The sequence below is a fragment of the Cryptotermes secundus genome, unplaced genomic scaffold (assembly GCF_002891405.2).
Source record: "Cryptotermes secundus unplaced genomic scaffold, Csec_1.0 scaffold108, whole genome shotgun sequence".
NCBI lineage: Eukaryota > Metazoa > Arthropoda > Insecta > Blattodea > Kalotermitidae > Cryptotermes > Cryptotermes secundus.
In genome coordinates this window covers 1,058,349-1,083,636 of record NW_019719358.1, presented here as the reverse complement: position 1 = coordinate 1,083,636, position 25,288 = coordinate 1,058,349, and the positions used below count along the sequence as shown (strand labels likewise).

The 25,288-nt window shown below is 42.3% G+C and overlaps 1 protein-coding gene across 1 annotated transcript in view; it reads left to right on the top strand.

Annotated features, from left to right (window-relative positions):
- LOC111864460 (lipase 3) overlaps positions 1-25,288 on the top strand; it is an 88,090-nt gene that overhangs the window by 49,129 nt on the left and 13,673 nt on the right. The window contains exons 4-6 of the mRNA XM_033751513.1: positions 3,141-3,255; positions 9,465-9,708; positions 19,557-19,712. Of these exons, the coding sequence (XP_033607404.1) occupies positions 3,141-3,255; positions 9,465-9,708; positions 19,557-19,712 (515 nt within the window). The remainder of the gene's footprint in view (positions 1-3,140; positions 3,256-9,464; positions 9,709-19,556; positions 19,713-25,288) is intronic.

Sequence of the window (25,288 nt, the reverse complement as noted above, 5' to 3'; positions counted from 1 at the left end):
GCTAAGGTTTTGTGCTGACGAGGAGCTCTTCGCAGGCACCAAACCTGTAATGGCGCCCAACAAGTCCTCTGGTAGATTTCGTACAGAACTGTCAGAAGGATCTCCCAACCGTGACACGTGGTAACTGCATTTAGCCTGCTTTGTTGTCGAACTGTACAAAACAAAACATATCAGTGAGCAATAAACTTCACTGCTTAGAACAATAATAACTATCGTTTCCTTCACCATTTTAAACTTACCTTGCATTTAACTCACGTATGCTACTCATGGTCGTTTAGTGGGCTAAGAGATTCTTTTCCCCAAACGTTCATTACAGAGCTCACAACAGCCAGCCACTGGTATCTGTCTTGTTCTACTCCGCCTAACCCTTCGAGGACTTTTGAAACATTTCGTAACGTGATAGAACTTCACGGTGAGAGTTGTCACTCTGCCCAAACAACAACCAAGCTGTATGACAACCCCGTGTCGATTGTCCGCAACGACTGTACCTACGCATCCTACTGCGTTAATATTATTAGTTTATGTTATAATTGCCATATTATTGTAGTCGCAAATGCAACACATATTCTGGCCTGTATTTGCGACATGTTTCGGCCGTATACGGCTATCATCAGGCACATATTAATTTCCTGCCACTATTTCACTGTATAGTTTATTTTTTCGTGTGTCAATGCAATGCTAATTTTAAAATATTGTATTATTATATTATAGTATTTATATATATACGAGTATATATAATTCGCTATAAGGTCCTTTAAAAATAAGATCACTAAAATGTTGGATCCTGTCGAGCTGAGTCTATTACATTCAATACCAATACGTGGGCATTATCTGCAACATATAGAGAATATATTGTCTTGTGTAACATCTAGCTTTTGGTTTTGGCACAGAAAGAAATAAGCGCAGCCCAACAGGATCCAACATTTGAGCAAACATAATTTAAACGAACACCGTACCTTAGTCACTACAATGATTGATCTACTCTGGCTCCAGCCGTAAGATCTATAGCCTTTCCTTAACTCTATATGTTCTGTAGACTTAAGGAGGAGAACCCGCAGCAGTGCGGAGGCGGACAGAACGGATGGCTTTGACTATAACGCTGAAGGGGAACGTTATCTGAAGGCAAGGCTGTTGCGAGTGAATCTCAGTGATTTTACGACACCAGATTTCCTTATTCTAATGTACTAGCCTAAACTGATTAATCCATCACATAAACGAGAACGAATAAAACGTATCAAGGAGATTTAAAGGTAAAGTTAACAGCCAGACTTTGGTCTGGGGTCGTTGAACTACTAAGACATAGAATAGTTACTGTAGGATTCAGACGATGGTGTATAACACACTGATATATTGGGTTTTGGGACTTTATCAATCGTCCTGGCTTTAAAGATAACTAATAAAAACACGACGTTTCGGAAACTGGATCTGTTTCCGTCCTCAGGTGAGGGACCAGTGGACCAGTGATTGAGGCTAGCTCTTTCTAAGGGAACCAACATAATAGGTGTTTTCCTTCACCTGAGGACGGAAACAGATCCCGTTTCCGAAACGTCGTGTTTTTATTAGTTATCTTAAAAACCAGGACGATGGATAAGGTCCGAAAGCCCAATATCTCTGTACAACATAGAATGTTATCGAGCAATATCTTTTTAAAAAAGTACGCACCATTATGTAATATTTAGGCATCATGGCGACCTAGCAACAGGAATTTGTTGTCCTCTGAATGAGGATGATAATATCTTTTCTGTAATTATGTAATTAGTTTATGTTCGTGTCATCCATGATACATCGATCTTCTGCAAATTACAAACTACAAGGACACGGGAATTCTGAGAATTACCGGAATACATTTCCGAATTCATATTTCTGCATCACATTATAATTCTCATGTCCACAACTTTTAGCTAACTAACTGACTCCTCCTGAGAAGACAATAGTCGATTAGCTAGTGCAGAAGCTGCTCGCTTATATACAGTATATATATTACCCGAGAGTTCATTGCAGTGTTCACGAAGCCCGGGACTAGGACCGATCCTGAACCAAATGAATCCAAATGAATGAGATACCAACATTTTCTCGCATATAAAACAAAACAACAGTTGAAATTAAAAGTAAAGGTATCCCTGCAACAGGCCGTGGAGGCCCATAGGGTTGTGAGATGTTGAGGTTCTCACATTTTCTAGACAATCGGCTCATAGATGGCGGCAAGGTTGTCAGCCTTACGGGCCGGCCGCCCTTTACCCCCAAGAATATTCCTGGTACTCATTTCTGTTAGAGTCTAAGTCGATACCAGGGCCATAGTGTGGCTGGAAGGATTAGGTAAATTGAAAAAAAAATCCAATGACCTCATCGGGACTTCAACCAGCGACCTTCCGGCTTGTAGCATAGTGCCTCAACCAACTATGCTAACGCGTGCCCCACGGATGCAATTACAGTTTTATATATTGTAATCCTCGTGTTTTGGATCAGCACGGATGGGGGAGGGGAGAAATGCATATAGGATATTGATGGGAGAGCCGGAAGGAAGGAGACCACTGGAAAGACCAAGACGTAGGTGGGTGGACAATACTAAAATGGATCTCAGAGAAACAGGATGGGATAGGATGGATTGAACTTATCTGGCTCAGGATAGGGACCAATAGAGGGCTCTTATGAACAAGGTAATAAACCTTCGGGTTCCATAAAATGCTGGGAAGTTCTTGAGTGGCTGAACAATTGGCAGCTTCTAAAGAAGGGCTCAGCTCCATGAGTGAGTGTTTTGGATAACATATGGAAAGAAAGAGACATTGAAAAGACTGATAGCAAGCATTCCTCAACTCAATCTGCTCTTTATTTATTCCTGAAAGTGATAATAATTTCTTAATATCGTTCTCAAATATCTGAACGTTGCTATATTTGCTTCGTATTCATTATCAACATTATATTATGATTTTGTGATGCATACATTGCAGGTAATAGAATGCAAATTACATTACACTTTGCATATTCCGCTGAGGTTTTCCCTTATTCATCCCGAGGTTAAAGGGGGTATCACTTCTACACCACTGATTTAATGTTAGGCACGTGGAGGCTAGAGGTAATAATTCGCCATTTGCTGATAATCTTGGCTATAGTTTTACCTTTATGCGTACATATGTCAACAGGTTACAAACTATCGGATGCCGGTTATGACGTATGGATGGGGAATCTAAGAGGAACCATATATTCAGCTCGTCATAAGAATTTCAACAACACACAGCCAGAATTCTGGAATTACAGGTAAGATGAACTTGTATTACAGATAAATTATTCACTGATTTTCACTTTTTTAATTGACTGCAAGTATGAAGCAGGTAGAACATCGTGTAAGGGTCTGGGAAAACCGGTGACCTCATCTGCCTTCTGACAGCTGAAACTTACCATTGGTTATACTCATGTAGCTACACAGGTCTTCCTTGAATGACGTTACCTCAAGACAGGGTTCCAGAAGAACAGTCGCCCATTCATCACGAACGAGCTAACGAAAGAAAGAGCAAGCACAGAAATACCTGTACGAGGCGTACTTGTTTTCTGTTTAATTGCTTCTATTATGACCATCGACACAAGTAACATAGGAATATCTTCAATAAAGACAATAGACGTTGGTCTCTGTGGTCTAGTGGTCAGAGTTCCAGAGGTCCGGATTCGATTCCCACCGCTAACAGATGTTCTAAGAAGTAGTGGGTCTGGAACGGTCTCCACTCAGCCTCATGAGGATAACTGAGGAGCTACTTGAATGGAAAACTAGCGGCTCCGGTCTAGAAAACCGAAATTAACGGCCATGGGGATCCGTTGCGCGACACCCTCTATCCGCTAAAGATGGCACTAACTTCGCCGACAAAAGGCCGTCGCTAGGTCGGAACAGTTCGCTTGTGGACTACAGGCCACGGAGTTTGTATATGTCCTATGTGTTTAATATAAAACGTAAGACACATATCAACACATATTTTCTTTATTGAAGGTATTCCCATATTACTTATTGTGTCGTAATGTATGCAATTATATATTATATATACCAAAAGGGTGCAGTCTATAAAGCTGGTTATCTGTGGCGAAGTGGAAATTCTTAAGTGGCAAGTAGATGGAGCCTTTACCTCCAGATTTCTCATCTTCATGGCATTCGAAGATTAATTACTGCCCGCTACTGGGCCTGTTCTTACGCAGATGAATCCAGTCCACAACCCCATACATTATTCATTCACGATTATCTTATTTGTGGTTATTTAACGACGCTGCCAATATTGAAGATTGTACAGAGTCGAATGATAGGATGATCAAAAGAATGTGGAGAAGGTGGTGGAATGAGAATTGGAAGGGGAAGGAGTATTCGGACATCCTGCCCCAGTGCCACGTTGTCCACCACATCCCACATGACTTCTGCTGGGATCGAACAGGGGTGGGAGTCGTTCAGGACGGCGACTAACAGCCTGAGCTACGGCATGGCCCTCATATTACCCTCTTATGTACATTAGCACTCCCAGATAGTCACTTCATGTAGTTTTCGACTAAACTGACGTAAGCATTTCTCATCCCCTTATGTGTGCCACATATCCCACCAATCGCAGCCTACTGCCTTGACTGGTGTAGAGTAAAATTTACACAGCTACTCAACACTGCCATGTATATGGGTTGTACGTGACTTATAGACGGGGGTTTGGATTGGATTGGATTTGACATCCTATACATAAAGTAACTAAAAATTAAAGATAACCCTGTAACAGGCCGTGGACACCCATAGGGTTGTGAGATGTTGAGATTCCCACATTATCTAGACAATCGGCTCAAAGATGGCGGTAAGGTTGTCAGCCTTCCGTGCAGACCGCCCTTTACCCCCAAGAATATTTCTGGTACTCATTTCTGTTAAGGGCCCTACAGACGCTCCGGTAGACCTGTCAGGTGCGCCTGCACAGGTGCGCCTGCGCAGGTCGACCTGAAAACCCCAGTGCGCCCACACGCTCAGGTACACCTTTCCGATATTACTTCAGTTGCGTGTTTGCTACGGTCGGACATGGCATCTACAGATGACGATGTTCTAGCTGTATTTGGCTTATTATTAGCTACAAATTGTTTCAAACCGAAAAGTAGCGTCAAACCTGGTGCAAAGAGTGGTTGATGAAAAGAAACGTTTATTCACATGTGAATCTGTTACGTGAATTGAAGTTGGTCCCTAAAGATTGGCACAATTATTTGCGCATGAATGAAGAAACTTATTTACAGCTCCTGTCATTAGTTGCCCCATTAATTAAAATAGAAAGATACCGTTATGAGGATGGCCATTTCGCCACACGCTCCGGTTTGCCTGGTTCAGGTACAAAACTGCACAGGTCGTCTAATGATTTTTCGAATATGCTCCGGCGGACTGTTCAGGTCACAATAACTGCGACGTTTTATCATCCACACGCTCCGGTCGACCTGCACAGGCGCGCCTGTGCAGGCGCACCTGACAGGTCTACCGGAGCGTGTGTAGGGCCCTTTAGAGGCTGAGTCGACCCCAGGGCCATAGTGCGGAGGGAAGGATTACGTCAATTGAAAAAAAAAATCCAATTACCTCATCGGGACTTGAACCCGCGATCTTCTGGCTTGTAGCATAGTGCCTCAACCAACTACGCTACCGTGTGGCATCCTATACATTCAACACGTAACTACGATCCTGGCAGCGAATTTATAGCAATCTCACTGTCACTGCAACACACATGAAGTCTTCTTTTCACAGCCTAATTCCTTTCTTGTCATCTCTTCTCAGTGATTTTACTGACGACTCAGGGACATCCTCACTTCTTCTGACAACTGCTCCGCTCCAAAGCTCATATCTTGGCAGGCTGGCGTCTTGAAACTCAACTGATTTAGAGACAGAGAGAGTTACTTTACGACTGGCGGTTTTCCGCCAATCGGTTCGTCTTGGCGTCAGGCCCCTTGAGGCCCACGACCAGAGATTTTTTTTTCTTTCCAACTGAACTCTTGCGGTAACAGTCCTTATGTAACATCCTCTCTGACGAGAAGATGGGTCTGTCTCTTATGAATACACTCGACCTTTCGTCAAGTGTATATTTCGCACATATAATGTTATCGAAAACTTTTACTTTTGCTTTACACACAAGTCCTCTGTCAGTACAGGCTTTGCAGAGTAGATCATTCCTAACTTACAGATCTTATGCTACAATGAAAAGTTAGTCATTTGAACGGTCGTAAGCTTGACCACCGCCAAGTTTAAGCCTCTTTTATTTTCTGTGTCTGGCTTCACCTTGTCCTATACCGCGAACATGTTCATTATCATGATTCTGTATGACTTCTGCTTGTCGTCTGCACAATTTTGCTATATAATCGGACCGCACAGAAAAAAAAAAACAGGTCTTCTACTGTTGCGTGAATTCCTCTCTGGGGAAACGTGTTCCATAGCAACGGATGTACGCGTCATATCTAGTATCGTGACAATTTCTCTGTTGTTGCGTGAAGGCAGTAACTAGCAACGCCAGTTTCTCTGGATCCAGTTCTTCCTTTGAACAAATAAGCCACAATATGAAATTTGCATCATTCTCCAGTGTCTTCCTCTACCTTAGGTTCTTAAACACCCTCAGTCTATGAAGGTACCCTGAAGATGAAGTCAGTATGTTCCTCCGAAACACTCGTAACGTGATACCAAACTACACTGGCTCACATCGTACAAGAGAATCTTCACAGTCAACACGGTGGGAACCTTAAATCTCACCCTTATATTGTTAAACAATGAAACGAATCCGAAGGGATGCTAGTAAAAGTAAAAAGCAAAGGTAGCCCTGTAACAGGCTGGAGAGGCCAATGGGGTTGTGAGAAGTCGAGGCTCCCACGTTTTCTAGACAATCGGCTCACAGATGGCGGTGAGGTTGTCAGCCTTACATGCCGACCGCTCATTACCCCAGGGATATTCCTGGTACTCATTTCTGTTAGAGGCTGAGTCGACCCCAGGGCCATAGTGTGGTTGGAAGGATTAGGTCAATTGAAAAAATCCACTTCATCGGGATTCGATCCCGCGACCTTCCGGCTTGTAGCATAGTGCCTCAATCAACTACGCTAGCGCGTGCCCCGAAGTGTTGCTAAACAAAATTGAAAGATGTGGATGAATGCAATAATTTAATTTCTTTATCCAGGGAACTGTTTCGGAAAAATACAACAATATGTTAGCTCTAACCACTAGCAGCTGGTCATTTTGCGTCGAAACACCAGAGAAATTCAGTAACAATTCTGTCCGTCCTCTTCAAACTGAAGACATTCCGGTTCAAATATTTCAGATTTTCATGGCGAATAAATTATATATTCATTTTCAGATAAACCGTCAATTATTTCATTCCGGTTCTTTTGATTTTTGGTGAAATTGTTGCGAGATTTTAAAAAGAAACTAAGGAAAATGACGTGGTTGTATCCGAAATAAAATTAATTATAAGTTCATGCTTCATATTCTGTCTTCTAAGTTATGAAAATGAACGCGAAACTCGTGGTAAAGCTTCGTTATGTTTTCCAGTGCAAATATTTCCAGTGACCTGAGATTAATTCGGGTGCATGGCAATACTAATCTACGTGAAATCAACCCTCCACATAAAATCGTCACTCGCTGATGAATTGCTCTGACATCCATTGCTATGGAGACTGAAATTGACGTCATACAGTCCGGTGAACAAACACCGAACCTTTATTGCTCTCATTAATAAAGTGAGGAATTCTATAAAAAGGTCACGATCAAAATTAAACTAAAAAAGGAACAGACACCGAAGTTCCTCATAAATGTAGTTTCATTTACGCTTTGCAGTCACGTGTAACATATATTAGCTTAAACAGAGATGGATTAAAAGTTATTTAACGACGCTATGTCAACTACAGGGGGCTACCTAACTTCAGATATTACGAGAGTATGTGAGATTTGAGGTTCTCACGTAGGTGAATATCAAGATGTGATGCTGTGTGGTCCGGTAGAAAGTTACCAACGTTTTGGATGAAACTGCTGTCATCACATCCAGGATAGATGGAACCTGAAGATAGAGGCAGGAAGTTCTTCCGAAACGTTAGTAAGTTTCTACCAAATTGCAAGGCGTCATATCCAAAGACACACAGGGCATACTGACCTTCTAGTAACTTGAAATGATTATTGAGGAAACGGTCATGATGTGTTTAAAACTAACATTCCGGGATTTGCCTTGAAAGGCTGGAAAATCACGAATTTTCCTAATCAGGATAGTAACTGCTACTGCCGAATGGCCGCGCCATAGCTCAGGCGGTTAGTCGCTGTCTTCCCACCGCTGCGGCCCGGGTTCGATCCCGGGTATCGTCAAGTGGGATTTGTGGTCGACAAAGTGGCGCTGAGACAGGTTTTCTCCGAGTACTTCGGTTTCCCCTGCCAATCTTCATTCCACCAATTGCTCCACAATCACCCTCACCTATCGTCTGGGGCTGGTACAATAGGCCAGAAGTGGCCGCAGTACAAGGGACTTAGTCCCAGCCCACTAGCAATAAAAAAAAACTGTTCCTGCCGAGATTCGAAAGGGATTCCTCCAAAAGCGTTGCTGCTTTCGTATGTTTCTCTGTCAGTTGCTGTCGGCACGCGTATAACATTATCACTGTAAACGTACGGTTTTAGATTTTATATGATATACTGGGAGTCCTCAATAAACTTATTTAATTTTGTTCTCAAATGGACGACAAGGGCTGCTCTATACGAGGTACTGAATATTAAAATATACTTTAATTAACATTCACAACACTTCAAGAAGTTTCAGGTATAAATTATGGCCCGTGATAAAATGAAAGTTTCTTCGCAAAGAATACCACCCGTGATACACTAAAACTGTACTTCACGAAAGCACGCAGTCCCAGGTCAACAAAACAGTTGTTAATTATGAGCGGGATATGTTTTAAGAAGGGAACCTGGATAGCTCAGTCGGTATAGCGACGGGCTACGGTATGGACGTCTCGGGTTCGATTCAAGGCAGGGGTACAAATTTTCCTCTATTCCGCATTTCTCTGGGCTCACCCAGGCACTTTTATGGGGGGTAAAGCGATCGGAGCGTGAAGCTGACCGCTCACCTTCTTGTAGTGCTGAGATCAAGAATGGTGGAGCTATACGTCCATTCCCCCCTACGTCTTCATGGTATTTAAGCACAGGAACAGCTTTACCGTTTACATTTATATTTTAACGCGGAAGAACGTAAATAACATTTGCATCAGTGAGCATATTTCTGTCTTTGGGATGTCAGACGGTACTGATTTGTGTACAGTCATTAATGTTTGGGGAAAACATGTCGTCTCCATCCTCAGGCACAATGGGATCAATACTCTTGGTGTACGTCTTGTTTCAAGTACAGTGTGGAAATGAAACTATTATGTACAGGAATTACCACAGGTAATGGGCACAGAATGTGAACACAGTGACACTGCAAGCACTGCCTGTTCCTGACCATTATGTTTGTCCTATCTGCTTCAAGTTGGCACGAAATTGGGATGTACGACCTTCCTGCCATGGTTGACTACGTGCTTAGAGTGACTGGGGACCCTGACCTCCATTTCGTGGGCCACTCGATGGGGGCCACTACTGCCGTTGTGATGCTCTCCGAACGACCAGAATATAACAGTAAACTGAAGATTACGCTTCTGCTTGCTCCCGTTGTCAAGCTAGAGCACAACACAAGCATCTTCCGGCATTCTGCTTCCTTGTGGAAAGCGCTGCAGGTGAGTGGCACATGTTTCACTTTGAGCGGAAATTCATTTTTCTTATAACCTCAGTAGGGCGCGCGGCCTCAGGCTCGTAATGTATTCTACCACTTGAATGCTGTTACCATGGGTTCGAATCCTATTCGCGGAGTGCATGTGTTGTGAATTGTTCTGTAGAGTTAGTGGCCCTGCGACGGGCCGATACCGCCCAAGGAATCCTACCAACTGCGTCCCATGAACTAGATTCTGAAACGTGGAAATCCGAACGCTTTGTACGACACTGATCTGTCGTACCGTACATGAAGTAGGTGGGGGGGGGGAAGAAAGAAAGGAGTAGAAAGAGAAGGAGGAGAAGGAAGAGAAGAAAATGAAGGAAGACAAGGAGAAGGAAGGGAAAGAGAAGGAGAATATATAGGAAAGGGAGAATGAAGAGGAGGAGTAGAAAGAGAAGGAGGAGAAGGAAGATAAGAAAACGAAGGAAGACAAGGAGAAGGAAGGGAAAGAGAAGGAGAATGAACAGGAGGAAGAGTAGAAAGAGAAGGAGGAGAAGGAAGAGAAGAACACGAAGGAAGAGAAGAACATGAAGGAAGACAAGGAGAAGGAAGGGAAAGAGAAGGAGAATGTAGAGGAGGGGGAGAATTAACAGGAGGAGGAGTAGAAAGAGAAGGAGAAGGAAGAGAAGAAAACGAAGGAAGACAAGGAGAAGGAAGGGAAAGAGAAGGAGAATATAGAGGAAGGGGAGAATGAAGAGGAGGATTAGAAAGAGAAGGAGGATAATGAATAGGAGTATGAGAAGGAAGATAAGGGAGGAAAAGGAAGAGAAGAAAGAGACGAAGAAGGAAGAAAAGGAAGAGAAGAAGACCACCTTAATACCCATGAGTATCATCAGATTATGAAAGCAGGCAGCTCTCAATGTATTCTGAAATCGGAAGTCAAATGGTGATAGGAGAAGAACGGAGGAGCCCCCCCCCCCCCTTTAATGTTGACCAATGTTTCGTGTGGGAGTCGGCACAATAAAATATTTTCCCTAAATTTAAAATATTTCGGATTTATCGGCAGAGAAAGCTGTCTAATATCACGACCGATGAACCAATGCATAGTGCAAATAACGCACAAGTAGACTGCCGTCTTCCTCCGAAACGTCGGTAACTACCTACCAAATTACATTACGCTATATCATAGTCATCTCCATGACAACCTCAACCTCGTCTTCTATGAGGTTTGCCGAACAGAAACACAATGGATCGCTGTGATAATATTTCTGTGCCCAGTGACCTGTGTGGCGCTACATAATGACATACGTGTTTAAAATGCAAATTTTTGGTAAATTTATTTCCTCCTACCTTTATTTGGGATGTTTTTCATGTGTAAAGGTTACAGACACAGGGCGATGAATGAAATATTTACTGAAAGGTTTCGAAAGAGATCGGGCCACATTTTACGGTTCTACTGCAACAATTGTCGAGAGGGATTAAGTAGAAGTTAAAAGTAAAGTCGATCGTGCATTTACTTGAGCATATCCCACTATGGAGCGAAAGATACGCTCCTTGTTTATGCTCACCTCCTAAAAAGAGCTTCCGATACTACTGGATACAAGGCTGCGCGGACCCCACAACTGGTAATGCCATTCAACCTGCATTCAGTCCTTACCTGCCTATCCAAACTAACATATCTATGGCTCTACAGTCATTTTGTTGGGCCTTGGTCGCCTTTTCAGTTTCTTATCTTATACAGAGTCTGTAGGACTCCTTGGACGGGGGATCAGCACGACGATAGACCGTTCCCTAACACAAACAGAATAAACGCAGACAGACATCCGTGCCTTGAGTGGGATTCGAACTCACAATCTCAGTGTTCGAGCGAGCGAAGACCGCGCGGCCACCGTGATCACCTGCATACTGTGCCTACACAGCGGAATGGCGGAAAACGTGTGAGCTGAGGACTGTAAACACAGAGTGGTAAAAACTCAATAGCGACATTCGGTATACATGAAAGTACAGTTCTGTCATCCATTACTACATTCGGCATAACAGAAAGCAACACACCACCTTCATTTTTTCTGAAGCGAAAATGTCAGTGCTTTTCTTGAATTCAAATAGAGAATAGATACATTTCGTCTATAAGCCTATGTCTCTTATGCGATGTGCATTTTGCATGAAGTGAAGCATGGAAAAACGCTGAACATTTGTACACTATGTTGGATGTGACGTTCTCATAAAGGTGATTATGGATAGTGCTGCATTTGGGGTGTGACGCCGTGAAGGCTGGTAAGAGTTTATCTACGTTTTGGAGGAAGATAATTTTCTGAATCTTCAAGGTAAAAAAAAAAGTTAACAAGCAAGTTTACACTTCGACCCTGAATATGAAAGTAATTCGTTCCGTCGAAACGTCAGTAAACTACCAAAATACATGGAGTAGTAAGCCAAGCAAGCATCATACAGCAAGCTTACTCAATGATCCTGAAGATGGAGGCAGTACGCTCCTCCAAATAATCGGTAAACATAGACAAGACTACACGGAATCACATCTCGGAAGACAGCAGCCCTACTCTTCACAGGCATGAGCTGATAACACGTAAGAAGAATACGATTTTCTAGGTTATAACGTCATGTAGCTCGGAAAGTCCATCGAGGTTTCGAAGGAACGTAAAGCCTCTGTCCTCAGGGTCGAAAAGTAAAGGTGGACCTCTACTGAACTGCACGATAGTAATACCCAGATATTCGTACCCCCCCCCCACAGTAACCTTCGTGAGAAACTCAAATCAATACAATACAACAATTAACAACACTGAAAACAATGTTATAATGGAAACAGCTGGGTGGTACCTACATATTGTTTGGTAGTTATTTGATTGTTGAAGTATAATGTCTATATATCACGGGAACTCTCGGTTTCATTGTTGATTATACTGGAACTTAACACGTAGCTGCTTGTTCTAGAGTATCTATAGTCTAACTTCTGGATGTTCAAATATCCAGATGTAATCAGCTTTGGAACAAAGCCTCAGATCAAAGTTACCAGTACGATGAAACCTGTTCACTGGTGCATAACGTGAGCCGAGTGCAGCGTGACGGCCCACCTAAACAAGACAGGGTCCCCTGCAGCAATGACTCGTTCTGGACCATTTTCATACAGGCCCCACCAGCCTGACACAGCATTTCCCATCTCCTTTCTGGCGACTATCGAATTCTCCCTGTGCACATTCATCTGAGCCACTTTTAGTCAGTTACTTTTTGTTGCTTTTCGTGGCTAATTTTACGGTGATGTCAATATCTAGGCTATACAGCGTGAAGCGGCAGGATGACTCAGGAACTGAAATGAATATGAAGGGAACCAAATCGAGGTAGCATCAGCAGCATCTCTCTAACTGGACTGAGGAAAACAATGAAAACCCTTAGCCAGGATATCCGATCATACCATCAATTGGTCCCATTGTTCCGTAGTTCAAATGGACGCACTTAAAATGATTTTAAATTCAACAGAAGCTCCATCCATAACCACACATTTCCTCACATGAAATTAAACATATCTCTTGTTAATTTTTCTCTAAGACGTAATAAACACGACATAATTCCACTGCCTCCTATCTCTCTCTCTTCCTCTCTCACTTTTCGCTATGTTTCTCGACGGCAGTATCCCTAAATCTTCTCGCAAACTAATTTGTCTCTAGAATTATCTGTTGGATTTGCCTTTGAAACGTAGATTCCTAAATAACACGAACCATGCCTCCTAAATAAGGACATAGACCTATATCGTAAATTTTCAAGGCACTTTTGGTACAGACTGCGGTAGCAAAGCCGTGTTTTTGTCTCTGATTTTTCCTCCTCAATGACATTCCCATAGCTCGCTTGCATAAATTATCTTGGATAACATCACTTCCGAGAATTGCTTGAAACTGCATATTTCCCTTGCCGTTAGAGGGTGTCTTAGGTTACCCACAAATATCAATCCGATAAAATAATGAGCAGAAATAAAATTAAAGACTTGCATGTATTACCATACACGTTCCTTGAAAGGGATTAAGTGAGAAGCCGATCCAGTTCTGACCACCAGCATGCTGTACTATGGCCGCGTCATAGCTCAAGCGGTTAGTCGCTGGTTTCCCATCGCGGCGGCCCGGGTTCAAACCCGGGTCTGGTCAAGTGGGATGTGTGGTGGACAAAGTGGCGCTGGGGTAGGTTTTTTCCGAGTACTTTGGTTTCCCCTGCCAATCTTCATTCCACCAAATTCTCCATCATCATAATCACCCGGGGCAGGCTACAATAGGCCAACCAGTGGCCTCCGTGACGAGTGGGCCCAGTCGGACTCCACCTCCAACTGAGCGAATTAAAAAGAAAACTATACGGTGCAATGAAACCTGCGCGGTTCGTCAACTTTGCAAGTTGGGCTGGATGCGTGCCAAAATCAGCGGAATTTTTACAAACCCGGAAATAAATTGTATCAATGTACACATGACCAACCATTTATAATTTGGCCACCTCCCTGTATTGTATGTTGTCCACCTTATTACATTTCATGATATGGTTCTGTATATATTTCAGTCTTCCCATGTTGACCACATACAAAAATAACTGGTTTCTGTCCCATCTATCCCTTGTCCCTTGCATGTAGCTACTAAGCACCCCTTCTGCCATTTTTGGCGATCGATTTATCGACAGTAACAGGCCATTAAACAATCGATTATTTTGCTATTCAATTTACCATAGACTTCTGTATTTTTATATCTGAATGGTAATTAAAATTCATAAGTACAGGCCCGTTGCTAAGCAGTGACTCGGTAAACAGTGGCCACTGGTAGGTAACGCCCGCAACATGCATGTAACAATAGAAGAAAGGAGTTTTCTATGTGATCTGCGCAGCGACCTTTGCTATGTAACGGCGCAAATCACGCATCTACAACAAAAAAGAGGCTGTGATTTCAGTGTGGTCCGTGCCGAGGAGTTATCTTGAAGACAACTGGCACTACAGTTCAGTCGCGGGATATTCGCCGGGCAGTAACAACATGAGCTTGGGAAGGTGAATAATCTCACTGTTAGAATCCGTTGCTAAGGAACAGGTTTCGAAGAAAAGCAGGATGGAAAAGGGTTTAGCAGGTGCTGTGGTGATTTGTAAAGTGTGGAGATTAGCGAGAGCGGTATAACTGTTTGTAGTTCCGAGTGGTTTACACAAGTGGTCAATAAACCACTCACCAATCCATACCCCGTCTATAGTCACGCCCCTAAATACGTGGCAATATGTCACTCGCCTTCTCTTCAGATCCACTCATTTTATATCAAGTGCGTGGTCTATTCACTAGTCACGAGGTCAAAAGCAAAATAAAGAACTTCAAACAGAAAAACAAGGCAGTGGTTATCATTACAGACATAAAAAGAGGAATTTCCTGTAAGATGGCCAACTGTTTACTTTGGCCGAATTTAAGTGGTACCAAAGTTTGCCAAATTAGAAATGTTTCGCTGAATATATATAAGAGTACATGCTTATATACACGTATGTATTTAAAACTATCAGTTCCTTATTTTTTTATTTTTAAAAATAGCTTTAATCCAGAAAATATTAATGTATGCCCGATACTTAATTTTGGCCTACAAATATATGACATTCTTTTCGGTGGAAATGGTATGAATACTTACCAATACTCTGTCAGCCCTTAACATTTTGATGCACTCCCAATGATTTTAAAATTCCATCCCTTTCAATTTTCGCCGGTAATTTCGTTAAAATTTTAAAAAGACTATTTTTATATAACTTCGGAACTTGAGACGTTTCATTTCAGTCACTGGTCAAGAATTTTTTATGGTATTTCGATTATTTCAAGGTGGAGCACTTGGAGATATGACGTACACATAATACCACTAGTCAATAAGTTCGTGGAATGGCCGCAAAGCGTCGTAAGGGAATTTCCTGCCAATAGTTTTCAGCAATGTTTTCTACAGTTATATCAACGTTGGCAGACTTGCATAGCGGCCAACGGCAACTATTCTGAGGACCAATGTGGATCTGTGTAAGTGTATGTGAATACCTTGTAATATGATGCGATGAAACCACATTCCACGAACTTAATGACTCTACCACGTATATTGCATCTTGGTAGCCAACATATCGCTGTAACGATCCGGTAACTCCACAGAGGCCTATAATTTAATATGGCTCGCTCTTTAATATTTAAAAGGTCGAATTACTTTCAAGAAAATGGAGGAAGGTGGATTAAACCGATGTTACGTAGATTAGATCTTTTTCAGTATACAGATTTGGCTATCATACTTTCAAAAGATGAAAGGATTGATTACATGAAAAAAAAAAACTTATTTAGATATTTATATGGCTCCAAGTAATTTTGATGATGCTTTGAATACTCGCCTGTCTATTCATTTGGTTCTTTGTAGGACTGCATTTAGGGTCTTAAGACTCTAAAATCTTTTCGTGTATGATGAACAGAGGGCAGATGGTATGAAAAATAAATGTGCTCGAGCAGATATGCATTCCACTAGTTGAAACATTGATAAACTAAATGGAGAATAATTTTAAAATGACCAGATTTTAATCTTAATACAGTATGCATCCTGTTGTGTGTCATAAATAGGTTACACAAAATGTTTACAAAAGTCTGCAGTCTACACAACAATATTCTGTATTTAAAACAAAGTAGACACTATCGTATCAACATATGTTTTTATTGACACAACATGTTTCAGGCGTACAATGATACCAGACTCAGTTGTTGAATTGCATCTAATTCTTCAATAAGGGTCGATGATGATGATGATGATGATGATGATGACCATGTGTGATAGACACGTTACAATGTTCTGTAACTTCTATCAACCCATCTATCACTAACAATTAGTCTTTAACTCACGCACACAGCTCCAACCATAAAGCCAGAGGTCAGAGTTCAACTGGGTGCGTCCCCTTTCAAGAATGCTGTCACAATTGACCCTGAAAGGGAGAGTCAGGCCCCACGAGAAGCCTACATGACTGAAGTGAATAGAAAACGTGTTGGCACACCAAACTAGCTCGTGAAGAGCTGTTCAAATGTTTACATGTACAATTGTGTTATTATCTGCATCAAATGTGGCCGGGTAGTGGTTAACTCTTCTGCTTTGTGTTCGGCAGGTAGTCGCGGTTGTAACACTGACTGCTCTTAGTAAATATTTCTTCTTTTTCCTCAAACCCTACACCAAATACGAGTGAGAGTCAGTAAATAGGGCACAAATGGAAGTAAAGCAGCTGTAATGGACGTAATAGGTTTTGTATATTTATCACTAGGTAGCAGCACAGTCCAGCTTCATGCCAGTCTAGGCAGCAGACGGGCATGCGCATATTCAGAGGCTGGTTTCAGTAGTCATAACGGCGACCGTGCTTGAGGAGTATACTAACGAAAAGCAGCTTTCTGTTCGGCCTTTCTTTGGGCAAAAGGGCTCAATGCAAAGAATATTCATAAAGAAACGTTTCTTGTTTACAGTGGGAAGTGTCTGTCGCGTAAAGCGGATCACAAGCGGGTCGAGAAACGTGGCAAACGTTTCGCTGATGACGAAGAGGTTGAAAGGGGACTGCGGAAGTGGCGGAGACAAAAGATTTATATACTGTGGGTTTGGACGCACTGGTAACACGACTGAACGAGTTCATCAGTGCTGGTGGAGAATATGTCGAGAAATAAATGTGTTTTTCATGGTTCGAATATCACACGTTTTATATCCATATGTAACCTATTTACAGACTCTCCTTCGTATCTGGTGTACAAGATCATCGTCAGGAAGTGCGTCATTAACAATTCGAATATAATTCAAAACCATCCATTCATATTCTCTGAGTGACACCCTACATGAAAATATATACAGATACGTGTACTACTTTCAAGTAAAACTAAAACTGAAGCTATAAAATGTATCGAAATTGAATCCGAACATAGTAGCATATATTTACACACACAATTAAGTTTACATTTGTATGTATAAGGCGTGCGCCTTCTTGGCCCTTGCACCGCAATCTACAGTGGTCTCTCGTGCTTTTTGATAGGACTCAGTTTCGCTTCTTATCTCCAACAGATAATCTCCGACATTCACCATTCATATGAGCATAATGCACACGTACAAGCACCACATTTCTAGACCAAATCTAGTAACGGCAGAAGATGCTCTGGGGTTTCCGCCGTATTCTGGCAACGGCAGAAGATAGTGTGAGCATGACAGCACAAGATACGAGTAGTTTGGTGTTTCCCTTATATCCTAGTAATGGCAAATGATAGTGTCAGGCTTCGGCCGTATTCTAACAACAGCACAAGATAGTTAGGAGTTTAACATTTACCCCAACAACAATATCACTGCTAACATGATCCCATTATTGTCATGATCTCAGAGCTTTCTTACAGAGAGAGGATGGCTTAGACTTGACACAATGCACGTCTTAAAATTTCTAAAAAAAAACTCCCCAGTAAGATTCCCTAATATCATGCCAAATTTGGTCGAAATAGATGCAACGATGTGGATATGTACAAAAACCAAACAAAGATACACAGTTCTTTATAGATATAAGAGATATACTCAGAACTACTACTGTCCGGGAATAAAGATTATCTCGGTATAACGGACACAACAAATTAGATTTTAAGATTTACCTAAGGGCGGAAGCAGAGACAACTTCCGAAACGTTGTTCTTTTAACCACAAATAAGACTATGGAATTTACCAGAAAATACAGGATGTTCAATTTACGAAGCTGCGAACGTGCTTCGATAGCGGCTACTGAGCTGACGGTGGCACAGCAGCGCCATACGCTGAGAATTCTGTATATATGCTTATAAATTCAGGAAGCGAGACCTGGAATTGTAAATTGCTTGAAGGTAAATAAAACAAGCGTCTCAATTTCCGTTATCATTTGTGTGTGCGTGTGGAGGGGGGATAGCGACCGGCCGTTCGCTGGATAAAATCTATTAGGAACTAAATATACACGTTAGAAAAGCGGGATATATAATAAAACAATCCACACTAATGAATATGACACGAGAAAAAATATATTTATATACATTGAAAGGCTATATAATAAATCACTGAATATTTTCTTCGAAATTGAAGTGGCTGAGAACAAGGCAGACGATATAATTGTGGTCTGTTGGTTTTGTTGTTTATCTCACAGCACTGTCAATATCTCAGATTGTGTAGTGTCCAATGACAGGGTTAAGAATACTCCCTTCAGAAACTGTTAGTGCCCTTCCAACTTTCTTAAACATGCTTTGTACAGTTATCAAGGTAAATTTGTCCTTGTGCTTTATTAATTAAGCAATTAAGCATCACGCCATGAAACTGTAAGAAGAAATGGAAGTATGGTTCCATCACTCTTGATTCAGCACTTGATATGAGTGATCTGCTTCACGCTGTGGCCGTTTATCATCCGGAACTATTGAACAGATGGGTCTCAGAGCCGGTCTAAACGTCGTGAAGCAGAGAACAATTTGTTGCCCCTGCTGGGAATCGATCGTCTGCCGTCCAGTCTCTAGGCCATCGCTATACCGACTGAACTATCCCAGAAACAAATATTTATACAAGTTATACATATCTGAAAACGGACTGTCGTAAGATGGATTAAAAACGCATTTAGAGTACTACACAATGGTCGTATGTATTATTGTGACGGCTGTAAAATGACCTTGGTCCTAGAAGTTAAAAGTAATACAAAATTTTCGTGCCAATTCTGTCGGCAAGCAAACACTTGGAACGCGAAAGAGAATATTAGAAAGCAACACCAATATTTATCTCGCAATACATTTTTGTGAGGACTGAATGTTGACGGAAATGGCTTTTGTATTAGAGGCTCTGAACATTCGAAAAATTACAGTTACAGAAATTACATTATTAGTGTTGATGTGTTCAGAGAGTCACCAGTTACTCTGGACTGCACGGGTTTCCACCACACCCAGAGCTGATACAACGGCGCCTGGAGCCAATGTGTGAGGAGCAATACATAGGCAGAGGGCTCTGCGCGAACATCCTTCATGTGGTCGCTGGGTACTCCAAGGAGCTGAATCACGTAAGTTCCACGAACAATGCCCCAAACCCTATTGTGTACACATATGATAGATGGGTAGTCTCGAAGGAAGCCTGCGCTGTATCTGCTGCATTATAAGTTAAAAGGGAGTCTGAAATTTGTCTTATTTTCTGTACACAATTCCCGATGAATGACCTAAAGGGAAGAGAGCGCTTGGAATACATAGGCGTACATTGCAGGGCGATATGAAAATATGTCTCAAATAAATACAGAACACCGATGTGGGCTGAATTCATAAGAGTTCCGAAGAAGGCCTGATGGAGGACTTTTGTGAATACTGTAATGGATCCCTGCATCCCGTAGAATGCAGGAAATTGTTAGCTGAGAGATAAATTATCACAGTGGCCGCGGGGTCTAAGGCATGAACTGTCTACGCTCGTTCGAAAGCTGGGATCATGGGTTCGAATCTCACTCAAGGCATGGATGTCTGTGAATGCGTTGATTCTGTGTTTGTGTTGTCCTGTGTGTAGGTAGCGGCCTTACGATGGGCTGACTGTCACCGTCTGTGTATAACAAATTACGAAACTGAAGAAGAGGCCAGGGCCCAACAAAAATCTGTAGAGCCATTGATGAATGAGTGAATGATCGACAATTAGCATCTCAGGAAGGACTATGACGCATGGAAATAATTACGCTGAAAATGTTTTATAGACTATTAGGCCCCAGTTAATAATCCGAGTGATCACTAAAAATGGTGAAAGGAAGCTTCCACGCACTACTAATTACGTGTAGAGAGATTACGTATTCATTACGATTTGAACATATTTATGCATTCCACTTAATTCAGTCACCTACGCATAGGTGTAATACATCCTGCAATTAATTTGCGATGACGCTTCGACTAATTTAAATGTGATTAATGTGAGTAATCTAATGTTTTGGGAATACGGTGACACCAGAATTCCGTAAATGTTATGCAGGGAAACTTGCAACGCAGCATAACTCAGTTCTGTTAACTTTGTGAATTAAGTAATAGAACATACACAAAATCTTTAATTAATTGCAAATTTTCATATAGAATGTACTTAATGCATCCGTACACAGCTTTGTTGTGAGCCGGGATGGCGTTGTCGGTATAGCGACTAGCTACGGGCTGGACGACCATGAGGTCGGAGTTCGAGTTCCGGTAGGGTCAAGAATTTTCGTCATTCCACGTCATCAAGAGCGGCTCTGGGGCCCATCCAGCCTGCTATCCAATGTGTACCGGGGACTCTTTCCCCGGGGATAAAGTGGCCGGGTCGTGAAGCTGATCATTCATCTCCAATTAGTGCCGAGGTCAAGAAAATGTGGATCTATACATCCACTCCCCCATACGTCTTCATGACGCAGTGCTTAATTAGTTAAGAACATGGACAACTTTACATTTTACATAGCATTGGCATGACACACTAACCAGTGATACTGTTCTAACATTTTCTGAGAACACAGATTTATTTACACCGCTGCCGAAATGCTGATGTCTTTGAAAAAGTGCGGACACTGATCATGGAGGGCCGTCGTTTGACCATGCGGGAGGTTCATGTTTCGGTTGGGGTCAGCAGAGGTTCCGCAAACACAGTTTTAACTGAGGATTCGGGCATGCGAAGGATGGCGGCAAAATTTGTGCCCAAGCTGCTTCCGCTGGAGCAGCAACAACTCCGCCTTGAGGTCGCGCAGGACATGCTGGAGTGCGCCAACAGGGATCCTGAGTTCCCGAAGACTGTGATCACTGGTAACGAGTCGTGGATGTACGGATATGACCCGGAAACTTAGGTCCAGGAGTCACAATGGAAGCATCCAACAGCCCTGAGGCCCAAAAAAGCACGACAGGTTCGGAGTCATGTGAAGGTGATGCTGACTGTTGTTTTTTTCGATTACTGGGGTGTTGTGCATCATGAGTACGCACCACTATGCCAAACTGTCAATAAGGATTACTATCAGGAAGTCTCCCGCAATCTTCGTTATGCAGTTCGGCGCAAGAGACCGGAGCTGTGGGACGCACGCAACTGGCAGCTGCATCATGACAACGCCCCAGCTTATTCATCACACCTGATACAGGGTTTCCTGGCCAAGCACGGCATTCCGCAGGTTCGCCAGGCTCCCTACTCTCCTGACATGGCTCCTTGTGATTTCTGGCTGTTCCCGAGATTGAAGACACCGCTAAAGGCTGCCGTTTTGACGGCCGCGAGGACATCATACAGAACGCGACGGCGCAGCTGCACGCCATTCCAAAAGAAGACTTCCAGAATTGCTTCCAGCCATGGAAGGACCGCTGGGCTAAGTGTGTGGAGTCACAAGGGGCCTACTTCGAAGGCGATTAGGTATTGTAACCACCCACATACAGAACTTTGTTTTCCCTGCCCAAGGTCGGATACTTTTTGGACAGAGTAGTAGGTAAGCGGTGGACGTCCCAGACAAGAAAACTTATTTAACGAACGAACACATCAATTAAACTGCATTTGGCCTCATTCTAGAAACCACTGGGCTCAGTCTGGCTTTAACTCAGTACTTCATTTAGCGGATATCCGGCGCAGTTGAGGTGTTCTCACTTGAACCCCAGGCTCATGCCCAGCTTGTTCTTCCTCTTTGCACTTTAAGATGGTTTAGGTAATGCGGATTCAGCCTAGCAACGGACTGAACATGAACTCGAACTTGAAACTATTAAATAGATATTTACATAAGTCAAGAAGATCAAAACAGCGGACAAAGCTAGGTTAAAATATGATTAAAAAAAAAAAAGTCGCAGGCAGGGTTTGTCCGAGTATTTCAGTTTCCTCTGTCAATCTTCATTCCACCAATTGCTCCACAATCACCCTCACCTATCATTTGGGGCTGGTACAATAGACCAGAAGTGGCCGCAGTAGCAAGTGAACTCAGTCTCACCCCACTATGAATAATAATAAAAAAAAACAGAATAAACACAGACATCCATGCCTCGAGTGGGTTCGAACCCACGATCCCAGTGATTGAGCAGATGAAGATATTTCATGCCGTCTTCTCGGGTACTTTCAGAGATCAATAATAACGTGTGGCAGATACAGCATTCTGATTTAGGAATGTTATAGGAAATTCCATCTAAAGGCGCGTCCACATTAATCGTGCTAGTATGACTCGCTATGCTTGCGAGTAATGTGGACGATATGACAAGTCACGAGACAAGCAAATTTTTAAATTTTAATTTAAAAACTATAGCCAATAAATTAAAATACGACTACAGCCTATACACACTACGAGTAAATATACGGATCCTCACGCGCTGAAGCCTGGCGAGCAACTGAAGTAGTGTGGACGAAGATTTACGAGCACAAGTAAAAGCCAGACGAGTCTCCCGACGAGCACAAGTAATGTGGACGAGCCTTAAGTCAGTAATCGCAACGGTACAGAGGAGACCTTTCCATACCGGTGAGGAGTCTGGATAATTTGTTCATAAATTTTGGAGCAGTACTGTTTGTACCTCGTGGTGCAGACCTACGTCAATGACATTGCAACTGGTGCATGGACACTGCCATCTGAAAAACTTAAAACACTGTTCCAGTCCCGACTCTGAAACGTCGCTGCAAAGGCTGTGTTGTACGGAGTATAGCGTGAGGGAATCACAGCGGGTGAAGCTGGCAGAAATTGCATTTACTTTATTTTGGACTTTGTCGTTTATTTTTTATTCTTGTTTCCTTGTCCCAGTTTTACTGGAAAAGAGGACGGGAACAAATAAAAGAATGAACAACCAAACCCAAGATGAAGCATCTCCATCTTTAGATATCCAGCTACAACAACAGTTCTGGCTGAGGAAACACTAACAAGAGAATGGATATATAATGAGCTATATAATTTGCACTCTTAACCTAGCATTATTTGGGTGACTGAATGAATTAAGGTGAGGTACGTCCGTGATGTGTATGTACTGATCGTCTTGTAGTGCACACAATCTCACTTGTCACTTCACTACATGTTTCGGCATCCCTGTGCCATCCTCAGGTGTTATTTACATTAAACTATTGCACTGCTCGCCATCATGTGTCCTTTGGAAATTGATCTAAAATGTATATTCATATGTATATTAAATCAATTTACAAACAACATATGATGGCGAGCAGTGCATTAGTTTAACGTAAATAACACACCTGAGGATGACACAGTGATGCCGAAACATGTAGTGAAGTGACAAGTGAGATTGTGTGCACTAGAAGACGGTCAATACGTACACATGGATATGAATCAGTGCAACAGGGCGCTAAAATACAACATTATTAAGGTGAGGTAGCTGGGACACTGAGGACACACATAATGTTAGTTGAAATATCTAAAGGCAGACCTAGGTGTAGAAGGGAGTACAGTAATGGGTATGGAGTGCCGTCACCGTAGCCGCGCGGACTAAGGCATGAACTGTTTTCGCTCGCTCGGACGCTGGGCTTGTGGGTTCGAATCTCACTCAAGGCATGGATGTTTTGTGTGTGTATGCGTTTATTCTGTGTTTTTCGGTGTTTAGGTAGAGGCCTTGCGACGAGCTGATCACTCGGCCAAGGTGTCCTACGGTCTGTGAAGAATAATTATGGAACTGAATAAGGGGCCTGGGCCCTGAATGGGCTTGAACAGTCACTGAAAGAAAGAAAGAAAGAAAGAAAGAAAGAAAGAAAGAAAGAAAGAAAGAAAGAAAAAAAAAAGGAGAGATAGGTTGTGAAAATATGAACAGTACTGAATTGCATCATGACAGATCCATCTTGTGGACATCAACGAAATAACAGATTTCATAAAGGGCGGGGAATATACTGATTAGCTGGGAGACTATGAGTATATACTGTTCCATGTAAAATCTTGTAGTTTGGAATCAGATAACCAATTAACAAATTAACTCCATGGGAGAAGTGGAGAAGTCGCTAGTCGCTAGTCGCTCAGTTACTTAAGAACTACCGTATTTACGCATGTATAGGCCGCACATTTTTTGCCAAAAATTCAAGAGGAAAACTGGGGTGCGGCTTATATTCGAAATATTCGAAATCACACTTCATTTAAAAAAAATTATATTCATAATTAGTAATACAGAGTGTAATACTCCTGAAATAATATTCCAAGAAAATTATTTTTTCTATAATTTCTGTCGAAAATTGTGCTGCGGCCTATACATGCGTAAATATGGTATATAATATTTTTATGGGACCTGAAAGTTCAATGCCGTCCGTATTCACAAGAGCCCCTCTACTGGTTCCTATCCTGATCCAGATTAATCTAGTCCATACCGCCCCAACATATATCTCTAAGACCAATCTTAATAGTATCCTTACACTTACGTTTAGGTCTTCCTAGAGGTCTCGTCCTTTCTGGCTTTCCCACCAAAACCTTATACGCGTACTACATGTCCCGCCCATCTCGTCATCCTTGTCTTGATGATTCTAATTATATTTGGAGTAGAGTGCAAAGGTATGGAGCTCCTCGTTACGCAGTTTTCTCCGACCTCTTATTATTTCAACTCCCATCGCTTTACATGTTCTCCTCAGCGCCCTGTCCTCAAGTACTCATGGTCTTCTCTAAATGTCAGAAACTAAATTTCACACTCATACAAAACTACAGGAAAAATATAGTTCTCT